A 27,399-nucleotide genomic window follows, 5' to 3' on the forward strand; every position below is an offset into this window, starting at 1 on the left:
AAAAAAAAAAAAAAAAAAGAACAGCCAGGGCTATAGAGAAACCCTGTCTCAAAAATTTCAAAACATAAAAAAGGTTAAAAAGGCTTCATTCATGACTAATGTCCTTGTGGGACAGCCAACTAGCTGACATTGACACTTGTACATACTTTCTGGGCCCTTCCACAACCCTGGTTGTCCTCACAGTGTGTAGGGTACATACAATCCTGTGTGGAGTTGGAGCTGGCCCAGTAGACATCACGGTGGTTTCTTGGCCTGATGAGGCTCCAGCATCTGGAGCTGGAGGCTGACAGGTAGCCACATTGAGTCCTGCCTGTCACTCAGATCTGGCAATGCTCTCCCATTGTTGGCTACACAGCCTTGTGGCCATGGTGGGTTTTCTTTTTCTTGAAAGGTATGATCCATTGAACACTGGGATCTTTCCTATAGATTCGGCTCCTTTGAAATTTTTAAGCCTCCTGATGAGCACACAGGGCGTGCAGGCCCTAGCGTGGGACGGAATGATATCCGAGTCCAGATGCTTGACTATGTCATCAGCTCTTTCTACCCTGAAATCCAGGCTGCCCATACCTGTGACACTGACAGCATACAGAGGAACGCTGCCTTTTTCAGAGAGGTAGGCAGAGGTGCCCCACTGGCCATGACTTCTCCTTGTCAAATAAAATCACTATGAGCAGGGACAGAGGGTTTTATCTGGGGTCCCTATATCCAGGTCCCATTGTCTCCCACACTTCATGAGCTGGGCAGCCTGGAGGTACTCAGGGGTTTTGTTGTTTTGACACAGTTTTTCTTAGTAGCATTGACTGGCCTGGAACTTCTATATGTAGACCAAGCTGGCTTCAGACTCAAAGATCTGCCTGCCCTTGCCTCCTGCATGTTGGGATTAAAGATGTGTGTCACCACACTCCATACACCAGGGCATTTTGATGATGTGACATTAAGACACCTGCTGAGTACACCTAAGAGACCCAGGAGACCCAGCTAGTCTTGGAAGGAAGGACACATGGGCAGACCCACTGGTGAATGCCGGTCCTACTGCATGGGTCAGTGACCTCAACCCAGCACACTCACCTGGTATCTCAACTTGGGGGGGAAATGTGGACTCCCCCAGCAAGGGCTAGCCATAGCCCTGTTTCTGTGTGGCTTGTATTCTCATGCACATCACTGCTGCCGGTCAGCAGAGTATTCCAAGCACATATCCATGGGGCCACACCAGGTTACTGGGGATATGCTGTGACACAGTCATAGAGCAGGAAGAACTATGCAGCTGAGCTGTATGCTCTCACACAGAAACAGATGGGTGATCTGGTCAGCATACACTGTCCCTTTAAGCTTCTGCTTTGTGACCATACTACCTGGTCCCTGGGAGCCCTATGCTCCTTATGAAGTGAGGCACAAACGGCCACTTGCTTGGGCAGTGGGAGCTGTGACTCAGTCCTGCACTAGGGGCTCCTGTTCTCCAGGCTACACTGGAACCTTATGTTCAGGGGCTGCCTCTGGTTGGGTCACTAGATGAGCAGTTGGCAGCATTACCCTAGAGCTCCCAGAATGGAGCTAGAATAGCAGGTCTTAGGAAGTATCATTCTGGACTGGTCTACCCAACACTGTGATGTTTCCCTCAATATTGTGATCAGGTCTCCTTCATGGGACTCAGACTGTGTTGCTGATTTTCATCATTTACCCAAAATTGGTAGTGTTTAAAATAGGTGCTGGAAATGGGACTTAAGCCCATATAAACCAACTCACCCAAAACATACTCTGAAACGCTGGTGGTAAAGGGATTACAGAGGCCCTGCCCTGAGAACCACTTACAGAAAGTCTACTGGCATCAGGAGATGCACTGGGCTGCTCTAGCATGAATAAGGGCAGATGGGCAGCAACCAGAGTCTGCTGTGTTCCAGGTGACACAACGGACAGCACGGATGGTGGCTGAATGGCAGTGTGTTGGCTTTTGCCACGGCGTGCTCAACACTGACAACATGAGCATCCTGGGGCTCACTATTGACTATGGCCCCTTTGGCTTCCTGGACAGGTAAGGCTCCCAGGGTTGTAAGTGATAGACCTTCTGCTTGTTAGCCACCTAGAAACTGGTCCCTGTGAGGAACGGGGAACAGTGGGGTCTATGTGGTGCTTAGGTCTCTTTTATTTATTTTAAGATTTAGTTTATATTTGTGAGTGCACTGTTACTGTCTTCAGACATAGCAGAAGAGGGCACTGGAGCCCATGTGGTTGCTGGGAATTGAACTCAGGACCTCTGGAAGAGCAGACAGTGCTCTTAACTGCTGAGCCATCTCTCCAGCCCCTCTTTGTCTCTTTTTTTAATGTTTTATTCCCAACAGTGTCTGGTCAGCCAATCCTATAAGCAGAAATCTTTTGTTTTGGAATGTATTACGTAATCCAGGCTAGCCTTTAACTTGTGATACTCTTGCCTCAGGCTCCTGAATTGATAGGTTTATAGGAGCATGCCAGGATACTTAGCTTCTCTGGAGTGATTTGAACAAAAAAGTGACATTTTAGCATGTTAGAACAAATCTCTCCCCTGCCAGGCTCTAAATGGATTAAAGGTGGGGGAATGAAGTGGAGCAGAGAGGACTCTACCTAGCCTAAGGCAGTCTGGATCTCAAGCAGTTTCCTCTCTGGCCTTGAGGCAGAACTAATTGTATATAGGTAGAAGAAAGCCACTCTAAAGGGCCCCACAGGGCAAGAATGGTGTTGCCACAGGCAAGGTCATCAGTCTTCTAGCCTGCCTTCTCTACGTGTCTCCTCCGATAGCACTTCTTTGTATGGCAGGTACGACCCTGACCATGTGTGTAACGCCTCTGACAGTGCTGGGCGCTACACATACAGTAAGCAGCCCCAGGTATGCAAGTGGAATCTGCAGAAACTGGCTGAAGCACTGGAGCCAGAGCTGCCACTTGCGCTGAGTGAGGCCATTCTAAAAGAGGAGTTTGACACGGAGTTCCAAAGGCACTATCTACAGAAGATGCGTAAGAAGCTGGGCCTTATTCGAGTGGAGAAGGAAGAAGATGGGACACTTGTGGCCAAACTTCTGGAGACCATGCATCTGACTGGTGAGCCACAGAACCCTGTCACTGTGGGAAATACTTAGTGTTCCCCATCAGTAGCACTTCCCAATTCCCAAACTGAAATGCTGTCTGCTTTAAGTACTCTCCATCTACCTCCTCAGTATCACTATTCTGATTTCTATGAACTTGACCATTCTAGGAACCTCAGTAGAGAAAGAAACTCCACAGGATTCATTTATGACTGGCTCATTTCATTACACAGAGGATCCCTAGTTCTTCCGTTTTGTGGCATGTGTCTGAATTTAGCTCCATTTTCAGTGCTGACTATCTAGTTGTATAGTAATGATCCTCTCAGAGACTTTTTAGCTGTTACCTACAGTGCTTTGAACACGTGTACAGTTGCTGGTCTGCTGTGAGTCCCTGCTTTCCATCTTACAGCATAGAGTTTACTAGGTCATTGTTTAGCTCACCTCTGACTGCTCTGGACTCAACACTGTATTGAGTAGAAGTAGCGAAAATAAGGTCTGTGGTTTGTTCCTGGCCTTAGAACTGTGGACTTGTCTAGAGACAATCTAGCCCAGGCTAGCCTTGAACTTGTGCTCTTCCTATACCAGCCTCCTGAAGGCTGGGATTACATGCCCAGCTTGGTTTTTGCCTGTGTTAGCACGACCACCTCAGCTTCTTCTTTTTGAGATAGGGTCTCTAGGTGGTTCTGGTTGTTCTAGAACTCCAGTCTGGTGTTCAATACCAGACTGGTGTTGAGCTCAGAGATCTGCCTGTTGCTGGTATTAAGGGCATGTGCCACACTACCTCAGCCTCTTTAGATCCTGTTTCCATGGATTGTTTTTGTTTTCATTTCCAACACACTCAGACCTAAGGCAGGCATTTATACACAGCAGTAAGGCTGAATCACGTATTTTTTCCACCTGTCCACCAGGGTACAGAGAATCCACTTACAACACGTTTGTTTTCTGTAAGCATTTTTTTTTGTTTTGTTTTGTTTTTCAAGACCAGGCTGGCCATGAAACTCAAAGATTCACCTGCCCTGCTGCCCAAGTACTGGAATTAAAGGGGAGTGCCACCACCACTAAAAAATGAGGCTGGTCTGTAGTGGTGCATGCCTTTAATCCCAGCTCTTGGGAAGCAGGAGCAGGCAGATCTCTGTAAGTTCGAGGCCATCCTGGTCTACAAAGCAAGTTCCAAGCCGGGCCGTGGTGGCGCACGCCTTTAATCCCAGCACTTGGGAGGCAGAGGCAGGTGGATTTCTGAGTTCGAGGCCAACCTGGTCTACGGAGTGAGTTCCAGGACAGCCAGGGCTACACAGAGAAACCCTGTCTCGAAAAGAAAAAAAAAAAAAAGCAAGTTCCAGGACAACTAGGTCTACACAAATAAACCCTGTCTTAGAAAAACAATCATTGTGTGCACACTACATTATACATTGTAGAGGTGTGGGGCAGAAGGACAGCTTGCAGAAATCTCAGTTCTTTCATGAGATGGGTCTTGGAGATGAAGCTTAGGCCAATACACATGGCAGCAAGCACCACTTCCATTTAGCAAGCTCGCCAGCCCTCGTTTTGCATTTTGTTTTCTATATTGCTCAAGTGTTGCAGTGAGGGTGGTTGCTAGGTCAAGCTAATAGCCACAGTGTATCAGGCGTATCTATATGGATGGTTTTTGTGTGTCAATCCATTTTTCGGGTGACCTACAAAGGACTGGTAACAGACATGTAGAGCCTAAGGAAGTGGGCTGGGAGGGAGCAACGGGGTCCAGCCTGTGCCTCCAGACACCCAAGGAAGTGGGCTGGGAGGAGTCATGGGGTCCAGCCTGTGCCTCCAGGCACCTGAGCAGCTCACTTTTCAGGTGCTGACTTCACTAACACCTTCTGTGTTCTGAGCTCCTTCCCTGCTGAACTGTCAGACTCAGCAGAGTTCCTAAGCAGGCTGACCTCCCAGTGTGCCTCTCTGGAAGAGCTGAGGCTTGCCTTCAGACCCCAGATGGATCCCCGGTAAGTCATCCTCAGAGTTGGTTTTCAGGGAGGCTGGAGCCTGCCAGTCAGTAAGCACACGTGGGGGTGCTGGGCATGAAATGCGGTACGCTCACATTTCTGCAACATTGAGGACCAGGACACTAATAAGAAAGCAGGGCAGTGGTGGACTGGAATGGAGATGCCAAGCAGACAGTGCCTTCTCACGCTGTCTCCTACGGGGTGTGCACGCTATGTCCAGCATGCTGCATTCAGCTAAGAAGAGATATGGCAAATGGTGGCTTACAGGCTTTCAAATGACAACCCAGAGGCTGGTTATGAAAAAGGAATTTAGTGGGGAATGGAGCAGTAACCATCAAGAGGAAATGGCACTTGAGATTGCACAAACACACCCAGGACAGATGGTCCTCTGGGGTGGGATGTGGCAACCTGAGGTACTTCCCATGCCACCCCTTCCTGCAGGCAGCTCTCTATGATGCTGATGCTTGCACAGTCGAACCCACAGCTCTTTGCACTCATTGGCACTCAAGCAAATGTCACTAAGGAGCTAGAACGTGTGGAGCATCAGTCCCGGCTAGAACAGCTGAGCCCCTCTGAGCTACAGAGCAAGAACAGAGACCACTGGGAAACCTGGCTACAGGAATACAGGTAGGCAGTTCCCAGGGTCATTTGTACTGGCTTCTTGACACAATGTCCACCTTACAAGGTGGCCTGAATTGGGGGCATGGAGCATGCTGTTCTTTGTTGGGAAAAAAACAGCTAGGAATTTGATTCCAGAGACCGTCTGGACAAGGAGAAGGAGGGTGTTGGAGACACTGCTGCCTGGCAGGCAGAACGTGTACGTGTCATGCATGCCAACAACCCCAAGTACGTCCTGAGGAACTATATTGCACAGAATGCCATTGAAGCTGCTGAAAATGGAGACTTTTCAGAGGCAAGCACACACTGTACCTGTTACCCCTTCTGCTCGTGGACATGTCATTAAATATGCTGCTCACCGAGTTCTTCTCACCTGTTCTCTAGGTGCGGCGTGTCCTGAAGCTGCTAGAGTCTCCTTACCACAGTGAAGGAGAGGCCACAGGCCCTGAAGCTGTGGCAAGGACCACTGATGAGCAATCTTCCTACAGTAGCAGGCCACCACTCTGGGCAGCAGAACTCTGCGTAACATGATCTTCATAAAGGCCTCGGTGGCCTCCACGTGTCTGGAGTCTCCCGAGGCCTCCCCAGTGCTGCTGAGCTGCTGAGACAACTGGAATGCCTGTCCTCGGTCTCTCCATGACGGCAGAGGTCTCTAGTCAAAACCCGACCCGCCTCTGTCTGATACCACCTTAGCAGTACCGCCTTGGCCTAGCATTCAACATGCCCCCAGCACACAGTGCTTCATGCTAGGATATCAGTCTCATGTTTGTAATGCCAACAGGCCTAAGTCAGTCAGTCTTATGACCTGTTTGTGCATCTTGCCCCAAAGGGCAGGGGCTAGGCTTCACACCTGTTGAATCTTCCAGGCCTCTAAATAAAGCAGCTTCTTCCGGTGTATCTCTGCTCACTGCCTTGGCCTAACCCCATCCAGGTAAAATGGGAATGCAGCCATGATCCTGTCACTCCTCACGAGTCCTGGTAGTAGTTGTTGAAGTTGATGCGAAGCAAAAAGTCTTCCAGGTGGGGCTGATAGCCTCGGTTCACCAGCTTGGTCACTACTAGAGAGGCATCCAACTCTCAGGCTCCTGCCCCCCTGTGCCTGGCCACCCCAACAGCCCAGCCCAAAGTAGGGCTTACCTTTGAAGAGGAAGTGTGAATAGTACTTAAAGGTGCTGTAGCTCTGCTGCATGAGGGGGAAGTTGGGGTGCTCGGCACCACGGGGGCCAGTGGCCGGGCCCCAGTTCTGAGAGATGAGCTGGCTTCGGAACTTGAGCACCAGGCTGAAGATGCTATGGATGATGTTCATGACTGGTGCTGCCTTCTCTGTCAGTAGGCCCCTAGTGGAGGGTAGAGATGCTGGTAGTCTGCCCAGCCTGCCCAGGTCACACCCAAGTCCAGGTGCCTGCCTGCCTGCCTCACCTGAAAACAGCCCTGTGCAGGTACTCAGCATGGGCCCGCTGAATCTCCTCCAGGTCACCTACCACAGCTAGACGGGCTCTGAACTCACACCAGCTGACATGCAGGATCTGGTTAGCAATGTAGCCCTGGATGACCTTCACAAAATGCTGCATCTCATGCTTAAACAGCTGCAGCTGTCGGAACTGCACTGAGCCAGCTGTGTGGCTCACTAGGGCTAGGAAAGAACAAAGAGCTTAAGCAGCAGCCTGAAGCCACACACAGGTAGGCTGGGCTTGGGCCAGGCCTCACCTGTGCGCTTGAGGTGGAAGCAGATGTCTTTGAGTGTCCACATCATGAGCTTCAGCTGCAGCAGGAAGGAGAAGATGCCACTGTACTTGTTCAGGCAGCTCTCGGTGATAACAATGTTGAGCGGCCAGTCAACCTGTTCAGGAAGCCCTACTTAGTACACACAGCGTTAGCTACACCTCCCCTGTACACCCACGGCAGGACACTGCTGACCTTGTACCTGAGCTCCAGGCAGCTCAGCACATCTGGAGCATTGGGGGCAAACACCTCAGGCAGGTACTTGAGGGCAAAAGACAGGTTGGTAGCATGTGGTGTGTCCCCGTGGAGGCTGTATTGCAGTGCCTTGCTCAGAATGCTGTTAAGGACCAATGGGTTGAGCAGCTCTCCAGGTGTCTGCCCAGCCCCTAGCTAAGGAAGTCAAGAGGAAGTGTTTCAAGGAGTCCCAGAGGTTTGTGCCCTGCCCCTCCCTACTTGCCCAGCAACCCAAATTCTGCCCAAGCAGCACTGTGTCACCATGTTGCTAGGGACTCTGACATGTATGGGTGGGCCTGAGGCCAGCAACCACCCACATCCTACCCACAACACCTCTACTGGCCAGCCTGATCCAAGCTGTATGTCTTAGAGCTACCTTCTCGAAGAGCAGGTCACTAAGGGACTGCGCGAACTCTCCATCTTCCATCAGCAGGAAATGCCTCAGTGCCTCAAAGTGTGTCTCCAGGTGCAGCTCCACAAAGAAGTAGTCGACTGCAGCTTTGTTGACCAAGCTGACACTGGTGAGGAAAAGCTGGAAGTTAGGGCGGCAGGCAGGAGAGAGCAGGCTCTGCGGTTGGGCAGGTGGAGGCACTCACTGGGCAGCCAGAGGAGCCGTAAGGGAGCGCTTCATAAGCACAGGCAACGTCAGCAGCTCACTCAGCTGCACTGCAGTCTCATCTGCTGCTGACTGAACTTGGGGGTCAACAGGGAAAGCAAAGGCCCGGGGAAGCATGTGGTGTACCAGGTGAGCAACAGGAGGCTCTGCTGTAGGAAACAAAACAGACTTGCTGAAGCTTAGGGATACTGCCCTAGAGCACCCACAACCTCCACCTGCCCACTGTAACTGGCCCACTCACACATGGAGTCATAGCTGTCTGGGTACTGCTCCAGGTGATACAATTTTGTGAGGTCTGCCAAATACGCTTGCTCCTTGCCCCAGCATCTGGCCTCAGCTTCTGTGTTTGATACCTTCTCACTAGGGCCCGGGCTGCTGGGGACAGCTGTGTCTTCCTAAAAAGAGGCCAACCTCAAAGAACTGTATCCTTACACAGTACATTACTCTCTGTCCCCACCCCATTACTTGTGCTGAAAAGGAAATGGGCATATGGAAACCCCACGTGGTGACACACTCCCCTGACCTGTGAGCTTGAAGGCAGACATGGAGAAAGGTCTTCAGCATCCCTACTCCTCCCTGGGCCTAAATAAACAGAAAAGAATGGGTAGGAGAACTGTGAGTAGCCAGTGTCTGCTTGAGAAGACCTAGTGAGACTGGCCCAGAGAACCCTCCAGTCCCCCACACCCACCAGCAACTTGATCCAGGCTGACAGACAAGGATCACAAAGGACAGCATGACACTGCCTTTCCAGTATGCCACAGTCCCACCCGGACCAGCACTGCCCACTCTGACCTTTCTCTTCAGGGATGTCATTTCCCAGCATGCTAGGCTCAGCCACTAGGGTCTTGGTCTGTAGGCTTCCTTCCTCTGTACTGTCAAAGTTAGAACACACGGTAGGCTTCGTTTCTTCAGGTAGTTGTGGCCCACATTCTAGAGCAGGGCTCTGTGCTTCCACACAAAGCACTGCCTGAGGCACATGAGCAGGTGGACACTGATGGGGCTTGAGGTCAGGCTCAGCTTCTGGCAAGGGCTCCTCCAGAATCAATGGAGGCTGAGCACATCCACGTGGCTGAAGATCCACATCTGACACATTCTCCCCAATCCTAATGCTGGCCTTTGACACATGCCCATGGACATTCCACCGTGGTCGAGAAGGAGCTACATCTGATACATTCTCCCCTACCTTGATGCTGGCCTCTGACACATGCCCATGGACATTCCATCGTGGTCGAGAAGGAGCTACATCTGATACATTCTCCCCTACCTTGATGCTGGCATCTGACACATGTCCATGGACATTCCATCGTGGTCGAGAAGGAGTCACATCTGATACATTCTCCCCTACCTTAATGCTAGCCTCTGACACATGCCCATGGATGCTCCACCGTGGCCGAGAAGGAGCCACATCTGATACATTCTCCCCAACTCCAATGTTGGCCTCTGACACATGCCCATGGATGTTCCACCGTGGCCGAGGAAGAGCCACATCTGACATATAATCCCCCACCTTGATGTTGGCATCTGACACATGTTTGGAAATACTAAGTTTCTGGCAAGGAGCCATTCCAGAAGCATGGCTCTCTGTAGGGACAGTAGTCTCTGACATGTGTTCAAGGAGCTGGCCCACAGGCTGGAGGCTCCCCTCCACAGGAGTGGCATTATTGAGTGGATGTGGGCAAGGCAAAGTCTCTTGCATGTCATGGATACATGAATCTACTTTTGTGGGCATATCCTCCAATAGATGCTGTTTTTCACTGTCCACACTATTCTGACCATCCTGGAAGGGTCCTGGTGAAAGGGAGGTAGCCATAGCTGGCCTCAATATGGTATTGAAATCATACTCCGACTGGGTAGGCTGGGGGCCACCTGCTGTGAGTGCTGGCCCAGGGGTCTTAGGGGATAGGTCTGAGCAGATGGTCTGCAGAGCCACCTCTAAGAACGGAGCTCCAATGTTATCCACAGGCTGTTCATCTCCAGAGCCCATGGGCAGAAAGTCTGTGATGCTGAGACCAGTCGAGAATGGCCCAGCTCCCTCTGCCTGCCCAGCCCCAGAGTCATCAGCTCCCTCTGCGGCAGACTTGGGGACTGCTGATGTTGATGCACATGGTAGGCTTAGACGATCCCAGTGCAGCTCTGTGGACCCCAGATCACAGCTACGGCCTTCACCTGCGTGCTCAGGACCTGGAGATGTAACCTGAAACACAATGCATACTGAATCCCTCCAGTCATTTAATCTTAACTCCCCAAGGTGAGCTCAGCAACAGTGGTCAACACCTACTAAGTGCTGAGGGACTTAAGTACATCCAAGCCAAAGCATGTAATGCTGAGACCCAGCAGGAACCCCAAGATCCTACTAGAACTTATTACCTGAGAGCATGTGGTTGGGAACACACTCAGTGGCTCCTGGGGCTGGGGAGCCTCCATGTCTCTCAGCATCTCCTGAAATTCAAGCCAACAGGAAAAGAGAGAAGCTCTGTAGAGAGACCAGCAGGGCTGGCACATACCGCGGCCTTCACACAGCACCCCTCACCCATTACATATGCCACTGCCCTGCTGCCCACTCACACCGTCCAGGTCTGGCTGGAAGCCTGAGCCTCAGCAAGTGCCATCTGTCCTCTTATACAACAGGATGACAGAGTACATAACTAGGTGCAAGAGCTGGCAGCTAATGTGCTGCCATACCTGAATGCACTTCTGGTCTTCTAGGAGAAAACGAAGTCGTGCACTTTCCAGCCGATGCCTCTGGATTCTCCATAGAGCCTTCTGCTCTCTACGAGCTGCCTCTGCAGACAACTTGCTATAATGGTCAACCAGCGCCTGCCTGAAGTCACATGCAGAGAGGATATGGTCACTACAACCACTCTCTGTATTATTTGTGGGCACAGACTCAGGCAACGAGAGTTCTCCAAGCAGGTTTCCTCCCCAGACTCCTGCCTCCACCTTCCCCACAACAGACTGGGTTCCCGGGGAACTGGCGGGGGCGGGAGTGGGAGAGGGGGGTTGCTTCCCACTAGGCTGAAAGGCTCTAATGGACAGATGCCCACATGGAACTTGGCAACTGTCTGTTGAACTAACAGACAAAGAAAAATGTACATTACGCCCTGGGACAAGAGAATAAACCAGCCCCCTTGAGCCAGGCTCCACTTCTTTACTAGAAGTAAACATCTCCCCATTCTGCAAGTTTAGACTCAAGAGAACTGGAGACTGACAAAAAAAAAAGAACAAAACCAAAGCAAATTCACGGATTCCGAGCCTCCAACTACCGGGCATCTAAGCCCAATTAGTCATCTTCAATTTGGCAGGTCACAAGTCAGAAACATGGCTCTCTAAGCCTGGTTTTCCTCTTATAAGAACAAAGCATCTGCTCACATGTGTGTATGCACATATCTAGCACATGCAAGAGACAAACACCCCATTTGCTCTGTAAATAGTATCTAAAGTTGGAACAGTTCAACTTCCAAGGATACTATGCAATACATAGGCAGTCCCTTCTATAAAAGCCTTCCACTTCTAGGACAAGCTAATGATACAAAGAGGAAACAGACTCAAGCACCATGCTAGATTAATGACCCATTGCTCTGCTGGACCTAGAACTGGTTTGAAATAAAAGCAAAGCAAAGACATTTAAGATCAGCAGAGCAGGTGTGCTGGCATACACCTGTAATCCCAGCAGTAGGAAGGCTGAGACAGGAGGACTGCAGACTTAAAGCCAGCCGGCCACACAGCAAGATCTTAAGGATGTGGCTCAATGGTAGAGTGCTTACTTGCATGTACAAGGTCCAAAGTTGGCGCCATAGCACCATAATAGTAGTAGTAGTAGTAGTAGTAGTAGTAGTAGTAGTAGTAGTAGTAGTAGTAATAATAATATGCACTAATAATAAATAACATTAACAGACAATCAGGACATCAAATTCACTGTGTGTATTAGGACTGGATCCCAGAGTATGGCCTAAGAGCTCTAACCCCTTAGCCCAGGACAGCATCCTGGTCTCACAGACTAATCTTTCTGCTTTGACATATGTCTGATTTTTCAGATTAAAAACTAAAATAACGGGCAGCAGTGGTGCACGCCTTTAATCCCAACACTTGAGAAGCAAAGGCAGGAGGATTTCTGAGTTCGTGGCAGGAGGATTTCTGAGTTCGTGGCCAGCCTGGTCTACAGAGTGAGTTCCAGGACAGCCAAGGCTACATAGAGAAATCCTGTCTCAAAAAACAAAACAAAAAAAGACAAGCAAACAAAACAAAAACTAAAATAATGAGTTAGGAATGTTGCTCACTGGTAGAGCGCTTGCCTAACAACACTGGGGCCTTAATCCCTAGTAGCAGAGAAAAAAATGACAGTAAAATAACCATCACTAGGTTTAAACCAACACCATGGGACCTGCAGCCACACAGCCCCACCTGGCCTTCCTCTCCAGCTCCTCCTCCAGGGCCTTCAACCTCTTCTCCCGGTCACGGAGTTCACGGGCATAGCTGAAATCATCATCTAGCTCTTCTTGTCTGGCTGCCAGGCGTCGCTACACAGCACACACAGTCTCATTGCCAAATCAAGGACTCCAGAAGCCAGAACCACCCAGAACCCATACCACCCACCTCCTGATCCTTCACAAACTGTTCCTTCAGTCGCTGAAACTGCTCTCGCTTCCGGGTGTCCAGAGCAATCTGTTCTGACATCTGCCGGTCTTCAAGACAAGGTGAGAGGCATATGAGTGGTGAAGAGCCCAGCAGAGGCCCCAGCACAGAGAGGAAAGACCTGGACCTGTACTCACCACTAAGCTCACTCAGGACCCTGGATGCTGCTTCCCGGGCATGGACAATTAGTTCTTGTTTTGCAATTTCCATACGTAATTCCTAAAGACAATAAGCAAAACATCTTTTTTGTTTTGATTTGGTTTTTGTTTTTTGAAGACAGGGTTTCTCTGTGTAGCCCTGGCTGTCCTGGAACTCACTCTGTAGACCAGGCTGGCCTCGAACTCAGAAATCCACCTACCTCTGCCTCCCAAGTGCTGGGATTAAAGGCGTGTGCCACCACCACCTAGCTTAAGCAAAACATCTTAACACCCTGTCCCTTCCCCTAGGATAGTGTGGAGACAACTGGCTATCCAAAACAACATGCTTCTGGTCACTGTTAACAGACACGCTTCCCACCCGCCACAGGATGTCCACAGGTAATGATGCTTCACCACAGGACGGGAGGATAGAGAGACCTCTGGCTTGGAGGAGTGACAGGAGGTGACTATGAACCCAGAGATAAATGAAGAGCTCATGGAGCATTCCTGCCTTGAATCTGTCCTTGCCTGGGCCTCTCCTGCTGCCCATTAGACACCAAACCAAGAAAAAGTTCTTGAGGTTGGCCCTGGCCAGTCACTAATCTCTCCTCCTGGAGTGTACTGGAGCATGAGGGTGCTGCTTTTAGGCACACACCCAGTATTTGTAAAGGCTACTCAAGTGGAGGAATTTAGGCCTTGCTACCTAGAATTTCCAAATGGAGCCACTCATGTTGGTAAAACCTGGAGTGCAGGCAAGGCTACTCACCTAAAAGAAAAAGACACCTGTCATCAGATTTGTTCCAATTTTCCTTGACACACAGCCAAGCAGCTTGGGTGTCCTAACCTGGACATACTACCAGGATCACCAGAAAAAACACTCTGCCTGACATGGCCATATCCAATCCATTCTGCCTGACTGCCCACATCCAATACTTCTTGCTCCTCAGTCTGCCTGACTACCCACTAGGCACCAGGCCAGGAGTTGTCCACATTGGCCCTGGCCCACCCCTGGGGTAAGGGAGTCCCATCAGCCCAGAACCCCCAGAAAGGAAGTACAGAGACAGCCCAAAGCCCTGCACCAGGTACCTTTTCCTCCTTGCTGACAGAGCTATGACGTGCGACTCTCTCCATCCGCCCAGCATAGACTGCACAGTCCTTCTCAATCTCCTTCAGCTCCTCAAGAGAGAAAATCACAGAGATCCGAGGGACAGGGACATCGGACCAACAAAGGTAGTGCTGCCAAAAGGGAAGGGCTTCAGTGAGTCCCTAGCCAAGGCTAGAAACAAGAACCAAGCACTGCCTTGCTACTGAGTCTTTAGTGATATATGCAGACTGCCATTTTTTTTTCCTTGAAAATTTTATTCCTAAATCTGAAACCCTTGATGGCTCCATAGAGCAAGTACCCCCAAAATGGAGATACCATGTAAGGGGCCACCTATAGCAGAGGTGGGATCAGAAACTAAAGAGCACCATATGATCGATCTCATCTCTCATGCAGAGGACTATGGTAGCAAACACACTAGCTACCACTCAGACTCAGGCCCTGACAGACCAAGCCCCCACTGTACACAAGCACCTCCCCCAAATTCCCACAGCCAGCAGGACCCTCTCACCCGGGGACAGCAGAGCTTCAGAAGGTTGATAGTCTTCCCACAGACATACACATCATGAGCAATGTCTTTCAAGAATACAGGAACACAGTCCTCTACCTCTTTGGAAATGAGCACGTAGCCATGGGTCCAGTAAAACTTGTCTGGACAGAACATGAATAAAAAATGATGATCTGCAGTTATAATGGCCCTGACCCCAGGCAGAGGGCACTGATAAGTTATTTCTCTGCCAGTGAAATGAGCCAATTCACGCCAGATTAGATTATATTAAATGTAGGTTTATTGGGAAGTTGCTCTTGGGTGGACAAGTTCACTGGCCCCAAGGAAGAAGGCCAGAGAAGTCACCATGGGGAGGGAAAGAGCAGAGAGGGGGAAGAGAGAGAAAGAAAGAGCGCATGCAGTCAGAGAAAGGGGTGTGGCAGAACAAAATGTCTGGATTGTATGAGGAAGAACCTCTGTGGAAGGGCAGCCCAGGCCCTGGGTTGTAAAGTTCAGAGTCTATCAGGTAGGGACTAAGGGATGCTGGGAGAACCTGGAGACCAAGTCTGCTTTGATATGTAGAATGTACATCTCAGTCCCTTGTCCAGGGGTTCAAAACCTGATAGGCAGAGCCTAGAAGTCAGTGGGAACTTACCTCTGAAGCTGAGGTACTCATGGTTAACCTGGATCATGAACTCCCCATAAACATCTCTGAAGACTCCACTGTACACCCAATCGTGGATGAACCTACAGGGTAATGGAACATGGGAGGGTTGGGGTAGGGTGGGGGTATGGGGGAAGAAGAGAGCTGGGCAAGTGTGGAGTGCTACGAGGTGAGTGTGGCCAGTCCCCAGAGTAGAATGAGACACTGCCAGCAATGGGTGTGTGTGGCCTCCCACCTGGTAGGTCACTTTATCCAGCATGCTTCCCCAGCACATTCAGTGCATCTTGGATAACAGGAAACTCTGGTCTGAGTGCAGCCTTCCTCCACCCACTACAGGGAGAGCAGGTGTGGCCAGTACAGACCTCTCAGCACCTACCGTGTGTAGGGCTCACAGCTGGTCTTCAGCAGAGACAGCAACACGGGATAGTGCTCGTTACTGCAGTTATCCAATGCTTCCTGGTAGAGGTAGGATAGAAGCTTCACTCCCTACAAACAGTGAGAAGCAGCAGGATGAGTGCACAGCCGCTCTAACACTTGGCACATGCCTGTCTAGGCAATATGGCTAGCAGACCACACCACCACACTTGACAAGAATGCACAAATCAAGGGAGGCCTGCAAGCTCACACTGGAGGAAAGGAGGGAGGACTCACAGTGGGGAACACAGCCCTGGGTTCTCCACTGGCCGCCAGGGATACAGTGCCAACACCACAAAGCTCAGCCAAGTACCTGGACACAGAGACTGGATCAGATCAAGTGACAGGAGCTCAGGGTCCCAGGGACCAGATCAGACTGAGCAAGCTAAACGTCCATTTTCCCCTAGTAACTGGTCTACAGTCTTTGGACCCCTGCCCAGTATTGTTTTCTGTGCTGCATTCCCAGATGGCACTAACTCATCCACACTTAATGGGCCCACCTCCCCACCTCATCCTTGACTCCTCAGCCTCACATTTATGGTACTATGTGAAACCTCTGCCTTGTTACCACCTTGTCTGACTACAATGAGCACCAATTCCCCCCACCCTCTCTACCCCACCGCAGTCTGTGTTCCACATGACCCCCAATTCCTTGCTGCCTGTACATCTCCTCCCATATTATCTGCCACCCCAACTTCTCTCAGTGGATAGCACCAATGAGACACTATGACTGTTTACTAATGAGCTCACGAGTCAGAGGCTGTCCACTGCCGTCCCTCCCCTGCAGCACTATTTAGGCAGAAAGCCCTGGGCCCAGCAAGGCCACTGTTGCAAGCAGATGGAAGACAAATTCATTATATGGCACACAGTGACTAGCTGTCCATGGACTGTTCAGACAACCAAGGACTATTCTTCTGGGCCCTCCTTGACAGGGAGCAGAGCTGGCTCTTCACTGCCCTGAAAGCCCTGTTCCTGAGGCCTATGCAAGGCCACTGTGCTAAGATTCACCTGAGCTGGCGGCCCAGCTTCTTGAAGAGAAAGCCAATGGTGAGAAGACTCAGGGTGGGTGGAGTGGAGAGAACACAGGCACGGTAATACTGCAAGTACCTCCTAAGACCGCTGGTGAAGGCCTGTGGAAAAGCAGTAGGAGAAGGGCAGCTGGGTCGTGGAGGCAGTCCTGACACACCCAAGCTGGGAAGCAGAGCTGTGCTTCCATGCGGTACACTGAGGACCCACTTCCAAGCTGTGGGAGTTCATGGCTTAAGCCCAGCTTAAGAGAGGAAGGGGCTTTACTGGAAGACATAGATTAGGATTAGGGATCTCCAGATACAGCCTGGCCTCCTTGCATCACACTGAGACAGAGTCACCCCGGAACAAATCCTGTCCATCCACCTTGGCCTGTCTTTCCTACATGCCAGGAAACCAGGAACCACAGCCTTACCTCCCATGGACTCCCCTACACCCATTCTGTACCATCTGCAGCCTCTGGTCCTCTTGCGGATTCCACTCCCTGTTCCTCTGCCTGGAGGGTTTTCCCATGCAGCTGTTAATACGTTCCTGAAACCTGATGTGGGGTAGTCCCTCCATCCTTTGGCTACTGACTTACCGCACATCAGAGCCTGAAGGGACCAACTCCTCCTAAGTTGCACCCTGCACCCACCCCTCCCTGATACCTGCTCATGTTTTCTGCACAACACTCTGTTCTCACCTGGCTTCCCAGATCCTGTAAGAGTCTACCAGCACACAAGCCAGCAGCAAATCTTTCAATAAACAGAAAATCCTGGGTACCTCAAGAATCAACTTATTAAAGCAGGAGATCCATCTTGCTATATACCATAACAAGACACTAGGGCTGACGCAGAGCAGGTGGGTTGTATCTGGGTTACCCACCTCATAGCACTTGGTCCTTGCCCTCAAATTCCCTAACTGTTCACACCTGCCTCCCTTTGTGCCTTTGCCCAAACACAACTGGCACAAGGTTAACAGATGAAGTAAGACAATCTCAAGTCATCCAGCTTCTTTAGAAGTTTGGGCTCAGGGGTTCTGAACCCTTGATTCTTTTGTGAAGGTACATGGTCCCCCAAAGACATACCTGGAACACAAGGCCCCTGCTGCACAAGGAGCCGACAACGGGTTGCAGAGAGAAGTGGCTCAGGCGGGTGTAGCAGGTCCCATATTCCGCCACCTCTGAGAGGATGCTGCTGATGCTCTCAGGAGATGCACCTGACACGTGCACACCCGGCTCCACTACAAAGACTTGAGTCGGCTACAGGGCAGAGGGAAGGGATTAGAGGCTACACACAAAGACCCTACCGTGGGTGTCGTTTCTTTCCACCATGTTCCCACCGGCCGCACAAAACTCCCAGATTTCTCCCAAGTTCAAGACACACAAACAGAAAGTTCTGAAACCAAAACACAAGCCAAGGGGCTGCAGAGATGGCTCAGCAGTAAGAGAACATCTATGTATTACCTACCCCTGAAGAGGACCTGAGTTTGGTTCCTAGTACTAACGATGGGCAGTTCATAACCACCTATAAGCTCTGCTCCAGGGAATCTTCTGGTCCCCACAGGCACCTGTACTTATGCACATACACTGACACAGAAACACACAACCTAGGTGTGGTGGCACATGCTTTTAATCCCAGCATTCGAGAGGCAGAGGAAGGCAGATCTCTGATGTGGAAGCAGCCTGGTCTACAGAGTAAGTTCTAGAACAGCCAATGCTGCCCTAGAGAAACCACGACTCAAAAAACAAACAAACAACGAGAGAGAGAGAGAGAGAGAGAGAGAGAGAGAGAGCACTGTTCCAGAAGAGCTGAGTTCAGTTTCAAGTGCCCACATCATGTGGCTGACAACTGCCCACAACTCTAGTTCTAGAGAACCCTACACCCTCTTCTGGTCTCCAGACACTGTGCTCATCTGCAGAAACCTACACCCAGATACAGGTATATACACATAATTTTTAAAATAAAGAAAAGAAGAAACACACATAAACAGTTTTCTTGGAAGGTGCCTGTTAAACCTCAGGTACTGGCTCAACAGATTGTGTTCAAAAAAACTTCTCAAAGTCTTGCCATGGCAAACTCCCTACAATATGGTTAAAGCTTCTGAGGATAGAAGTAACCTCACAGGTCTTGTGACAACCAGAACAGATTAGGGACAATGAAAACAGCATTCAGAACAAAAGTATCAATAGTGAATGGCTATCCTGTGAAAGAAACAGCCACATCCACACTGTCTACCTTAGGAAATTACAAAAGGAAGGCTGGAGAGATGGCTAGCAGTTAAAAAGCATTGGTTGCTCTTCCAGAGAACTCAAGTTCAGCCTAGGCTGACCTCACAGTTGCTATCCCCCTGCCTCTGCCTCCCAAATACTGGGCTTTCAGATATGAGCCATCACCCTCAACTAGGATGGCTTTTCCGAGAAATGGTGTAGTAAACTGACATGTGCACAGAACAAGTATGGACTATCTCATCCCAGGGTGCAAGTGGGAATGAATGGAATACTTGCTGTTAGTTCACTCATCGTGATAAGTATCTTTTGTTCAATAATTTAAAGGACATCATTAAGTCAACACCCTTAAAATCTAAACAGAATTCCTGTTTTGTTTTATAATATTGGGGACTGAACCCAGGGCCTCTTAGCAAGAATTCTAACACCAATGCACCCACCCAGTCTAACCTGTGGCTGTCTTTAATCAGCCCCATCCACAGAGCGGCCTTCCCTGCCACTCATGGCACTGCGTCTCAAGCTGAGCTCTCCTGGGGAGGCCATCCCATAGAAGGTTGATCTCATGACGGCCCTGCCACTCATGGCACTGCGTCTCAAGCTGAGCTCTCCTGGGGAGGCCATCCCACAGGAGGCTGATCTCATGACGGCCCTGAGCCCTTCTCACCTGACAAAGGGAAAATGTAGCAGAAACAACACCCAGCAGAACGTTCAGTGAGTCTTTCACCAGCTCACTCTCTTCCACCAGCACGGGCTTTGGGGCCTGTAGAAGGCCCCCACTGAGGGCCTGTAGTTCTCCATGACGGAGTCTGCAGAACCTGTCAAAGGCATCCCTTCCTGCCTCAGTGAGGTAGGGTTCCTCTCGGTGACCAGGGGGGCTGTGAGGAAGACAGAAGAGAAAGGGGTGAGCAGGTAGGACCACATGTAGCTAATGCCAGGCATGCTTTCCCAGGCTGTAACTGAGTTTCTCAGGCAAATGCCCTGAGGTCCCCAAAACGGCACCCAGTCATGCTCGACAAGGACAGGCTCACAGAGTGTATTCTTCTTGTGTATTGCTTGTATATGTATGTGTGCTATATGTGTATTGTATTTTATTGGGGGGGATTATGTGCATTTTGCTTTGCATGTATGTCTGTGTACCACATGCATGCCTGGTGTCTGCTGAGGCCAGAGGAGGGTGTTAGAATTGGAGCTGGAACTGGAATTATAAACGGTAGTGAACCACCATGTGGATGCTAGGAATTGAACCCGGGTCCTCTGAAAGAGCAAGTAGTCTTACTTGCTGAGCCAACTCTCCAGTCCCATTGTTTTATTTATTTTAGGTATATGAGCGTTTTGTCTACATGTATGTCTATGTACCACATGCATGCAGTGCCTACAGAGGTCAGAAGAGGGTGTCAGATCCTCCTGGAATTAAAGTTACAGATAGCCAGGCAAGACCAGCCTGATCTAAAGAGTGAGTTACAGCACAGCTAGGGTTACACAGAGAAACACTGTCTCAAAACAAAACAAAACAAAAAAATTATATGCTAACTTTAAATTAAAAAAAAAAAAAAAAAACTGGAGCTAGAGAGGTGACTTAGCAGTTAAGAACACTTGCTGGTTTTCCAGAGAGCGTGGGTTCAATTCCCAGCACCCGTACGGTAGCTCACATCTGTCTGTAACGCCAATTCCAGGGGCTCCAACACTTTCACACAGACATACATACAGGCAAAACACCAATACACATAAAACAAATACATAAGTTTTAAAATTTATGTGAGTACACTCTGTTTTCACACAAACCAGAAAAGGGCATCAGATCCCATTAGAGATGGTTGTGAGCCACCATGTGTTGCTGCGATTGAACTCAGGAACTCTGGAAGAGCAGCCAGTACTCTTAACTGTGAAGCCATTTCTCTAGCACATTACATAATTAAAAATGTTTTTTAAAAAAAAATCAAGAGCACTAGTACATACCCAGGCCTGGTGGTGCTTCTCTAAAGACTAAGGCAGAGCCAGGCAGTGGTGGTGCATGCCTTTAATCCCAGCACTTGGGAGGCAGATACAGGCAGATTTCTGAGTTCGAGACAAGCCTGGTCTACAAAGTGACTTCCAGGACAGCCAGGGCTACACAGAGAAACCCTGTCTTAAAAAAACAAAAAACAAAACAAAACAAAACAAAAGTTCCTATCACAGAGAAAGAGAGAAAGAGAGAGAGAAAGAAAAGAGAGAGAGAGAGTGCGAAGGAAGAGTACAGATAAGCAAGCACAAGCTAGCTGGGCTCTGCACACCCCTCAGCATACTGCAACCACACTCTATGCCTGCAGCACTGTGCATACTGCATTCTCTTCTAGCACAGTATGTCTTCCACAGTACACATTCTGCATGAAGGTTTTGTTTGTTGTTTAAAAAATCTTCACATATGTGCATGTACATCACATAAACTGGCCAGAGGCATCAGATCCACTTCACTTAGAGCTAGGGTTACAGGCAGCTGTGAGATGCCCTATGTGGGTGCTAGGACTAAAGCTGGGTGTTCTGCAAGAGCAGTATGTGCTTGTAAGCACTGAGCCATCTCTTGATCCCCACATTCTGCCTTTGCCACCCTCACTGCACACCCTCCAGCACTCTGCACATTTCCTATCTCTGCACGCTATGCCTCTACTGCACTCCCTTGCTGTGCTGGAACTGTTTCCTCAAGAAGTAACCCAACCATTAGCTGTAGGCAGTGGGCTGTTCAGGCAACCTAGGCCCAGCCCAGTAATAGGCCTAGAACCCCTGAGCACCCAGTGGGCAATTTCTATTCACAAGGGACGGTAGGTGTTCGGCCAGAACTCCTAAGTCTTTGGCCCGTTTCAGTCACAACCTCTCACGGCTGCCCCCGCAGGAGATGTGTGCTCTGTCAGGTAGGCAATGCCCCAAGCCCCTAGCATTCTAGCTGGATCCTACCCCCAGTCATCTGACCACAGCCAGGCACGGCCTGTCCCACAGATAGCCACGCCTCACACAATATAAGGGGTGGTTTGCCCCCTCCTCTCTCTTGCTCTTTATCCCTTCTCCTGCCCTCTTTCCTCTTGCCTTCTTCCTCTCTTTCTTGCTCTTTGTTCTCTCTTGCTTTCTTCCTCTCCTTTCTCTCTCTCTCTCCTTATCTTATCTCCTCCCTCGCCTTTCCTTCTCTCTACATGACTGGCCTATTTTCTCTTTCCTATAATAAAATATCTCATTTATACATTGCCTCCTTTTTAACTAATGCACTGTGCAGCTCCAGGCAGCAGCAGCAGCAGAGAGCCGCAGCTCCAGGAGGCAGGAAAAAGACACAGGCCCCACAATTAGCCATCATGAAGCCTGGGCTAGAGTGAGTTCAAGGCCACCCTGGACTACACAATGAGACTTTGTCCTACACAACAATCTGCCCATGGAAAACCTGTTTTTAACAATGCTTTGGAACCAACAAAGGCATTATTCCATTACTTCCTACACCACGAGTTTCTTGATTTCTTTTTTTTTTTTTTTTTTTTTTTTTTTTTTTTTTTTTTTTTTTTTTTTGGTTTTATCGAGACAGGGTTTCTCTGTATATCCCTGGCTATCCTGGAACTCACTCTGTAGACCAGGCTGGCCTCGAACTCAGAAATCCACCTGCCTCTGCCTCCCAAGTGCTGGGATTAAAGGCATGCACCACCACTGCCCGGCTTCTTGATTTCTTTTTAAAATTTCTTTATATACACAGATGCTTGACTGAAGGCATGTCTGTGTGCCATATGCATGCCTCATACCCTCAGAGGCCAGAAGAGGGCATCACAGAAGAGGGCATCACAGAAGAGGGCATCAGATCCCCTTCTGACATTTGTTACAGTTAGCTGTCATATGGGTGTTGGGAATTGACCCTGGATGTGAAGAGCAGCTAGTGCTCTTAACCACTGAGCCATCTCTCCAGCCCCATTTCTTGATTTCTTTTTCTTTTCCTTTTTGTTTTGTTTTGTTGTTTTTAGGTTGGTTGGTTGGTTTGTTTGAAGACAGGGTTTCTCTGTCTAGCCCCGTCTATCCTAGAACTCACTCTATAAAGACCAAGCTGGTTTCAAGCTCAAAGATTCACCTGCCTCTGCCTCCTACTTGCTAGAATTAAAGGTACGTCATCACTGCCCAGTCCTTTTTAAAATTTACTTGTTCTCATGTGTGTGTTTATGTGCCATCCATGTATAGAGGATCCCGTGGGGCAGACTAAGACTGATCCTCTAGAACTGGGGTTACAGAAGACAATGAGGTGCCATGTGTGTGCTGGAAACTGGGTCCTCTGGAAGAGCATCCAGTTCTCTTAGCTACTGAGACATCACTTCAGCCCCATTTCTTGATTTCTATGACTAATCTCTCGGTCGGCCACGTAACCCGAGAGCCTCTGAATGATCAAATCTTATTCCCATTCTTTCTCCTAGTTACTGGTAGTGCCCCTCATCTTAAGACCCTCCGTTAGAACTCCTCAGATGCCTGGGACAGTGATGCATATGTATAGCATCAGCTACTTAAAAGGCTGATATAGGAAGAATCCATGAGCTCAGGATTCTGAGGCTAGCCTGAGCAACACAACAAGACCCCGTTCAAACTACACTTTTGGAATACAGTCCTCCTAGCAGGAAACACTGCCAGTGCTTTGGAGAGTACCAAAAGGATGGAGTGTGTTCACACTGGAAGACAAATGAGCCGCCAAGTGACCAAGCCTCCCAAACAATGACCCAGAACAGTTACAGATGGATAGCACTATAACTAGTTATAAATGAAAGCAGTACGCTGTAAGACTGATTTCTCAACATGGAAAAGATTTGTAGACAGGAACATTTGCTTTATACAAATAAGACAGAACTAAAGCCCTACTGTGATGTTACAGGACAGAGAGGGCTCTGAAAAGCAAGACAACTATCAACACCATTTAAGCTACAAAGAAGCTGGCCATCCCATGAGGGAACAAACTGGAACTTATGACTACACCTAGGAAAGTTCCTCACACAGGGGCAGTGCCCTACACACAGAAAGGCTCTATCACTCCGCCTGACCATGTGCTCCTCCCAGAGACCCTGTAGGGCACCAGCGGCTGCATCGGATGGCACATGACTCCTCTAGCCCTGACTTTTTTTTTTGTTTTTGTTTTTGTTTTTTGTTTCGAGACAGGGTTTCTCTGTGCAGCCTTGGCTGTCCTGGAACTCACTCTGTAGACCAGGCTGGCCTCGAACTCAGAAATCTGCCTGCCTCTGCCTCCCAAGTGCTAGGATTAAAGGCGTACGCCACCACCGCCAGGCTTAGCCCTGACTTTTTACTTCAGTGCTTCTCACCTGTTTTCCCAGACTGAGTGGTAAAGGGTGTAAACAAATGTCTATAAAATACACATCCTCAATTCTCATTGTGGGTGTTTCCAAAGGGTACCAACTCAGATCATGAGAGGAGCTGAGACAGAGAACCCCCTCCTGCCCCCCAAACCCCAGATATTGCAGAGTATGTCGCTCCAGGCTTAGCCAATGTCAGCCACTAAGGAAAAGGTTGTGTGACTTCTACCAGGAGAAGGCACGACATTTATCACTTCCACTCATGAATACGTTTCTTGGAGCATTTCCCAGGCTTTAACCACACAGCCTACTAGCTGTTCTAGGACACCTGTCTAACAGTCCTGGTGGAAAGAAAGACTGAATAAGTATGAACTGCAGAGGTAACTCGCAGAATTAACTCCACTGAGTCGAAGGATGGAAATGTTCTTTCCCCTTCTGCTTCTCTCAACTCACAGAAGGCAGACAAGACTGTACACTAGCTTACCTGAAATACTAGCCTGTTAATCTCAGCATTGACATTTCTACAAACAACTGCCTGGGATTTCCAAGTAAGCTGTTGATATGGGGCAAAGGCACAGTGCATTTAAAGGCAAAGAAAAGGTTACATACCATCCAATGCGCTCCCAGCACCTACGCTTGCTGGCTTCGTATGTGAGCACAGCTTCCCACAGGTCCAAATCCGGGGTCATGCTTGGTTCAGACTGGGAGTCGGGAGTTAAATTGGAAGCTGATTGGAAACCTTCATCTTCCCACTGATCCACAACCTGGGGGACCTGAAGACCACAGAGAAAAGTGATTCCCTGTCCTCTCTTTCTATACGTATTTATTAAGTGTAATAGAATACTCTAGAACTTTATCCACATCCACTTATTCCCTAGAGGGATAGACCTAGCAAAGTAGTCTGTTTTTCCTCAATGTGTTCCACAATGCATCCCTCCACAATACATCACATAAAGAATTAAAACAATCTGTTATTAATTTCTAGGCAAGTGTGGTGCGTGCCTGTCATCCTAGCACTGAGGTCGAAATAGAACTGAGTCTGGAACCAGACTGGGCTGCACAGAGTGATCTACTGCAAAACACAAGGTATTAATTTTTTTATCTCACATGGCCTCAGTTTAGGGAAAACAGCATAAAAAGTTGTATGGGAACCCCAGTACCCTGGAGCTCAGGCAGGAGGATCTCCATGTGTTTGAAGCCAGCATGAGCTACACTGAAACCCTGTCCCCACCCAGCCCAACCCCTCAGCACTCAAGAGAAAAAGAAAATTACACTAAACCTAATTATACTGAGAAACTTATGGAGCCGGGCAGTGGTGGCGCACGCCTTTAATCCCAGCACTTGGGAGGCAGAGGCAGGAGGATTTCTGAGTTCGAGGCCAGCCTGGTCTACAAAGTGAGTTCCAGGACAGCCAAGGCTATACAGAGACACCTTGTCTCAAACCACCCTTCCCCCCCAAAAATAAAATAACTGAGGGCCGGACATGATAATTTAATCCCAGCAGTCAGGAAGCAGAGACTGGAAGATCTCTGTGAATTCAAGGCCAACCTGGTCTACAAAGCAAGTCCAGGACAGCCAGGGCTGTTACAGAGAGAAACCCTGTCTCTAGAAATCAAAAAAATGAAAAAATAAAACCAAAACTGAGTAGTAACAGTTTGTCCTCTTAACAAAATTTACAAAGTAATAAAATACAAGAGACAGTGACAATTTACTCAGTGACTTGGGGGTGGGATGGGAAACCCATGTTACAAGTGAGGAAGTACGCCAAAGAGCATGGGTACCAGGCATATTTGAAATGTGGCTTCTACAACTGAAGAACAGACATCTCTTCGTTCCAGTTAATCTGATTTTTTAACTAACAGCACTAGAGAAGTGACTTAACAACAAGCTCTTGAGGAAAAAGATGGGAAAGTTGCATTTTGTTTTGTTTTGTTTTTTGGGTTTTTTTTGCCTGCAGGTGAGCGGCTAGCACATCCCCGAGCAAGAGGATGCAAGCAAGTCCTCCCTAACACGTCTCCCTCACGACTATCTGATTACCTGATGCTTGACTAGAAGCTTGCCAGCATTACCAGATAAAAGACGTTTCCAAACCTCTAGGGATACTGAAGGGGAAAGAAATACTACCTTGATGGCCAGTCCAGAGAAGTCGGCGCTATCTGGCACAGGGGGCAGGTCCAGTCGCACATCCATGTCATATGTACGGCTATGCACAAGTGCACCAAAGAGTGAGACCCTGGTGTCTCTCTCAAACCTGTCACCACAAGAGTCACCGCTTGAGAAGAGCCCAACGGTGGGCAGGCCAGTGCCTGGGGCAGCCTCCATCACCTGAAGCGCTTCCTGGACCATGTTATGAGACAAATTCTCCTCCCCAGAGATAAGTGACCGAACGTCCATTTCAAACACACTCAAGTCATAGCAATCGTAGCCGCTGTAGGGTACGTTTCGGCCTGCGTGCTTGTTGTTAAAGAAATAATCCCGTTTCCTGCGCAGCACTTGAGGGGGGCCACTTCCTGCCAGCTGAACTAAGAGGTCCAACACTGACCCCACCTCCACAAAAGGACAGTCAGAGGCTGCTTCAAGTTTCTCCACAAGCTCCTCCAAACGGTCAGCCTCTGGCCCCAAGCCCCCCACCCTCAAATCGAAGGACAGCATGAGGACTTTGTTTTTCACAGGGAGCTTCGACGAGTCAGGCTGACGCTGATGGGTGTCGTCTTGAAAAAGATTTGCGAAAAGAGCATTATAGGCTACCCTCTTAAGGCTCAGCTTTGCCCTTTTCCTGTTGACGCTGCGCTGGCCCGGGCGAGCCTGGGCAGCAGGTAAGAGAGCCTCGCAGAGGTCATCGAACAGCTGGGTGATGCTGGCCATATTTACTCTCTTTTCAGCCCTGGACCCCCGACTGGTAAATTTTGCACCTAGGAGTCACTTCATGCTCTCAAAAGGCCAGAGAGACCGCAGATGGGCCAAGGCCAAAAAGCCGAGCGGCTTCACACCCGGGAACTGGGCATCCGCGTCTCAGGTTTCACAGTGCAAGAGGCCACACGCCGCGTCCTCCCAGCCCCCGGACGCCACCCGGCGCTCGTCCTCGGGTCTCCCGAACCGTGACAAATTTAGTAACCGAATGCGTACGTCCCAAGACCAGCCTACAATGCAAGTCCAGGACGCCTGAACTGGGACTCCCGCCGCTCTGGCGTCACACCCCTGAGACGGCAGACAACACCGAGA

The 27,399-nt window shown here is 49.4% G+C and overlaps 2 protein-coding genes across 5 annotated transcripts in view; one reads left to right on the forward strand and one right to left on the reverse strand.

Annotated features, from left to right (window-relative positions):
• Selenoo (selenoprotein O) overlaps positions 1-6,540 on the forward strand; it is an 11,186-nt gene extending 4,646 nt beyond the window's left edge. Inside the window, exons 3-9 of the mRNA XM_031352532.1 lie at positions 427-613; positions 1,899-2,029; positions 2,788-3,068; positions 4,884-5,028; positions 5,470-5,655; positions 5,785-5,941; positions 6,031-6,540. Coding sequence (XP_031208392.1) covers positions 427-613; positions 1,899-2,029; positions 2,788-3,068; positions 4,884-5,028; positions 5,470-5,655; positions 5,785-5,941; positions 6,031-6,177 — 1,234 coding nt within the window. The 3' untranslated portion in view covers positions 6,178-6,540. The remainder of the gene's footprint in view (positions 1-426; positions 614-1,898; positions 2,030-2,787; positions 3,069-4,883; positions 5,029-5,469; positions 5,656-5,784; positions 5,942-6,030) is intronic.
• On the reverse strand, positions 5,320-27,399 carry Tubgcp6 (tubulin gamma complex associated protein 6). 4 transcript variants are annotated; one of them, XM_031352434.1, is made up of 25 exons: positions 26,302-27,396; positions 24,787-24,950; positions 19,551-19,761; positions 17,747-17,920; positions 16,663-16,784; positions 15,892-15,967; positions 15,617-15,726; positions 15,232-15,323; positions 14,601-14,740; positions 14,074-14,223; positions 12,988-13,069; positions 12,812-12,900; positions 12,620-12,735; positions 10,901-11,039; positions 10,586-10,657; positions 9,011-10,412; positions 8,742-8,800; positions 8,460-8,613; positions 8,199-8,367; positions 7,979-8,120; positions 7,564-7,758; positions 7,354-7,486; positions 7,066-7,279; positions 6,784-6,983; positions 5,320-6,704 (listed from the first exon to the last, which is right to left on the reverse strand). In XM_031352434.1, the coding sequence occupies exons 1-25, from the start codon at positions 27,040-27,042 to the stop codon at positions 6,613-6,615; spliced, it is 5,238 nt and encodes a 1,745-aa protein (XP_031208294.1). In that variant the 5' UTR covers positions 27,043-27,396; the 3' UTR covers positions 5,320-6,612. The 4 variants fall into 4 exon arrangements, 2 of the variants coding, with proteins under 2 accessions (XP_031208294.1, XP_031208314.1); XR_004113306.1 differs by lacking the exons at positions 5,320-6,704; positions 6,784-6,983 and having other exon boundaries at positions 7,138-7,279; positions 7,571-7,758; positions 26,302-27,398; XR_004113308.1 differs by lacking the exons at positions 5,320-6,704; positions 6,784-6,983; positions 7,066-7,279 and having other exon boundaries at positions 7,564-7,705; positions 26,302-27,398.

This window comes from Mastomys coucha, unplaced genomic scaffold, assembly GCF_008632895.1.
Source record: "Mastomys coucha isolate ucsf_1 unplaced genomic scaffold, UCSF_Mcou_1 pScaffold11, whole genome shotgun sequence".
NCBI lineage: Eukaryota > Metazoa > Chordata > Mammalia > Rodentia > Muridae > Mastomys > Mastomys coucha.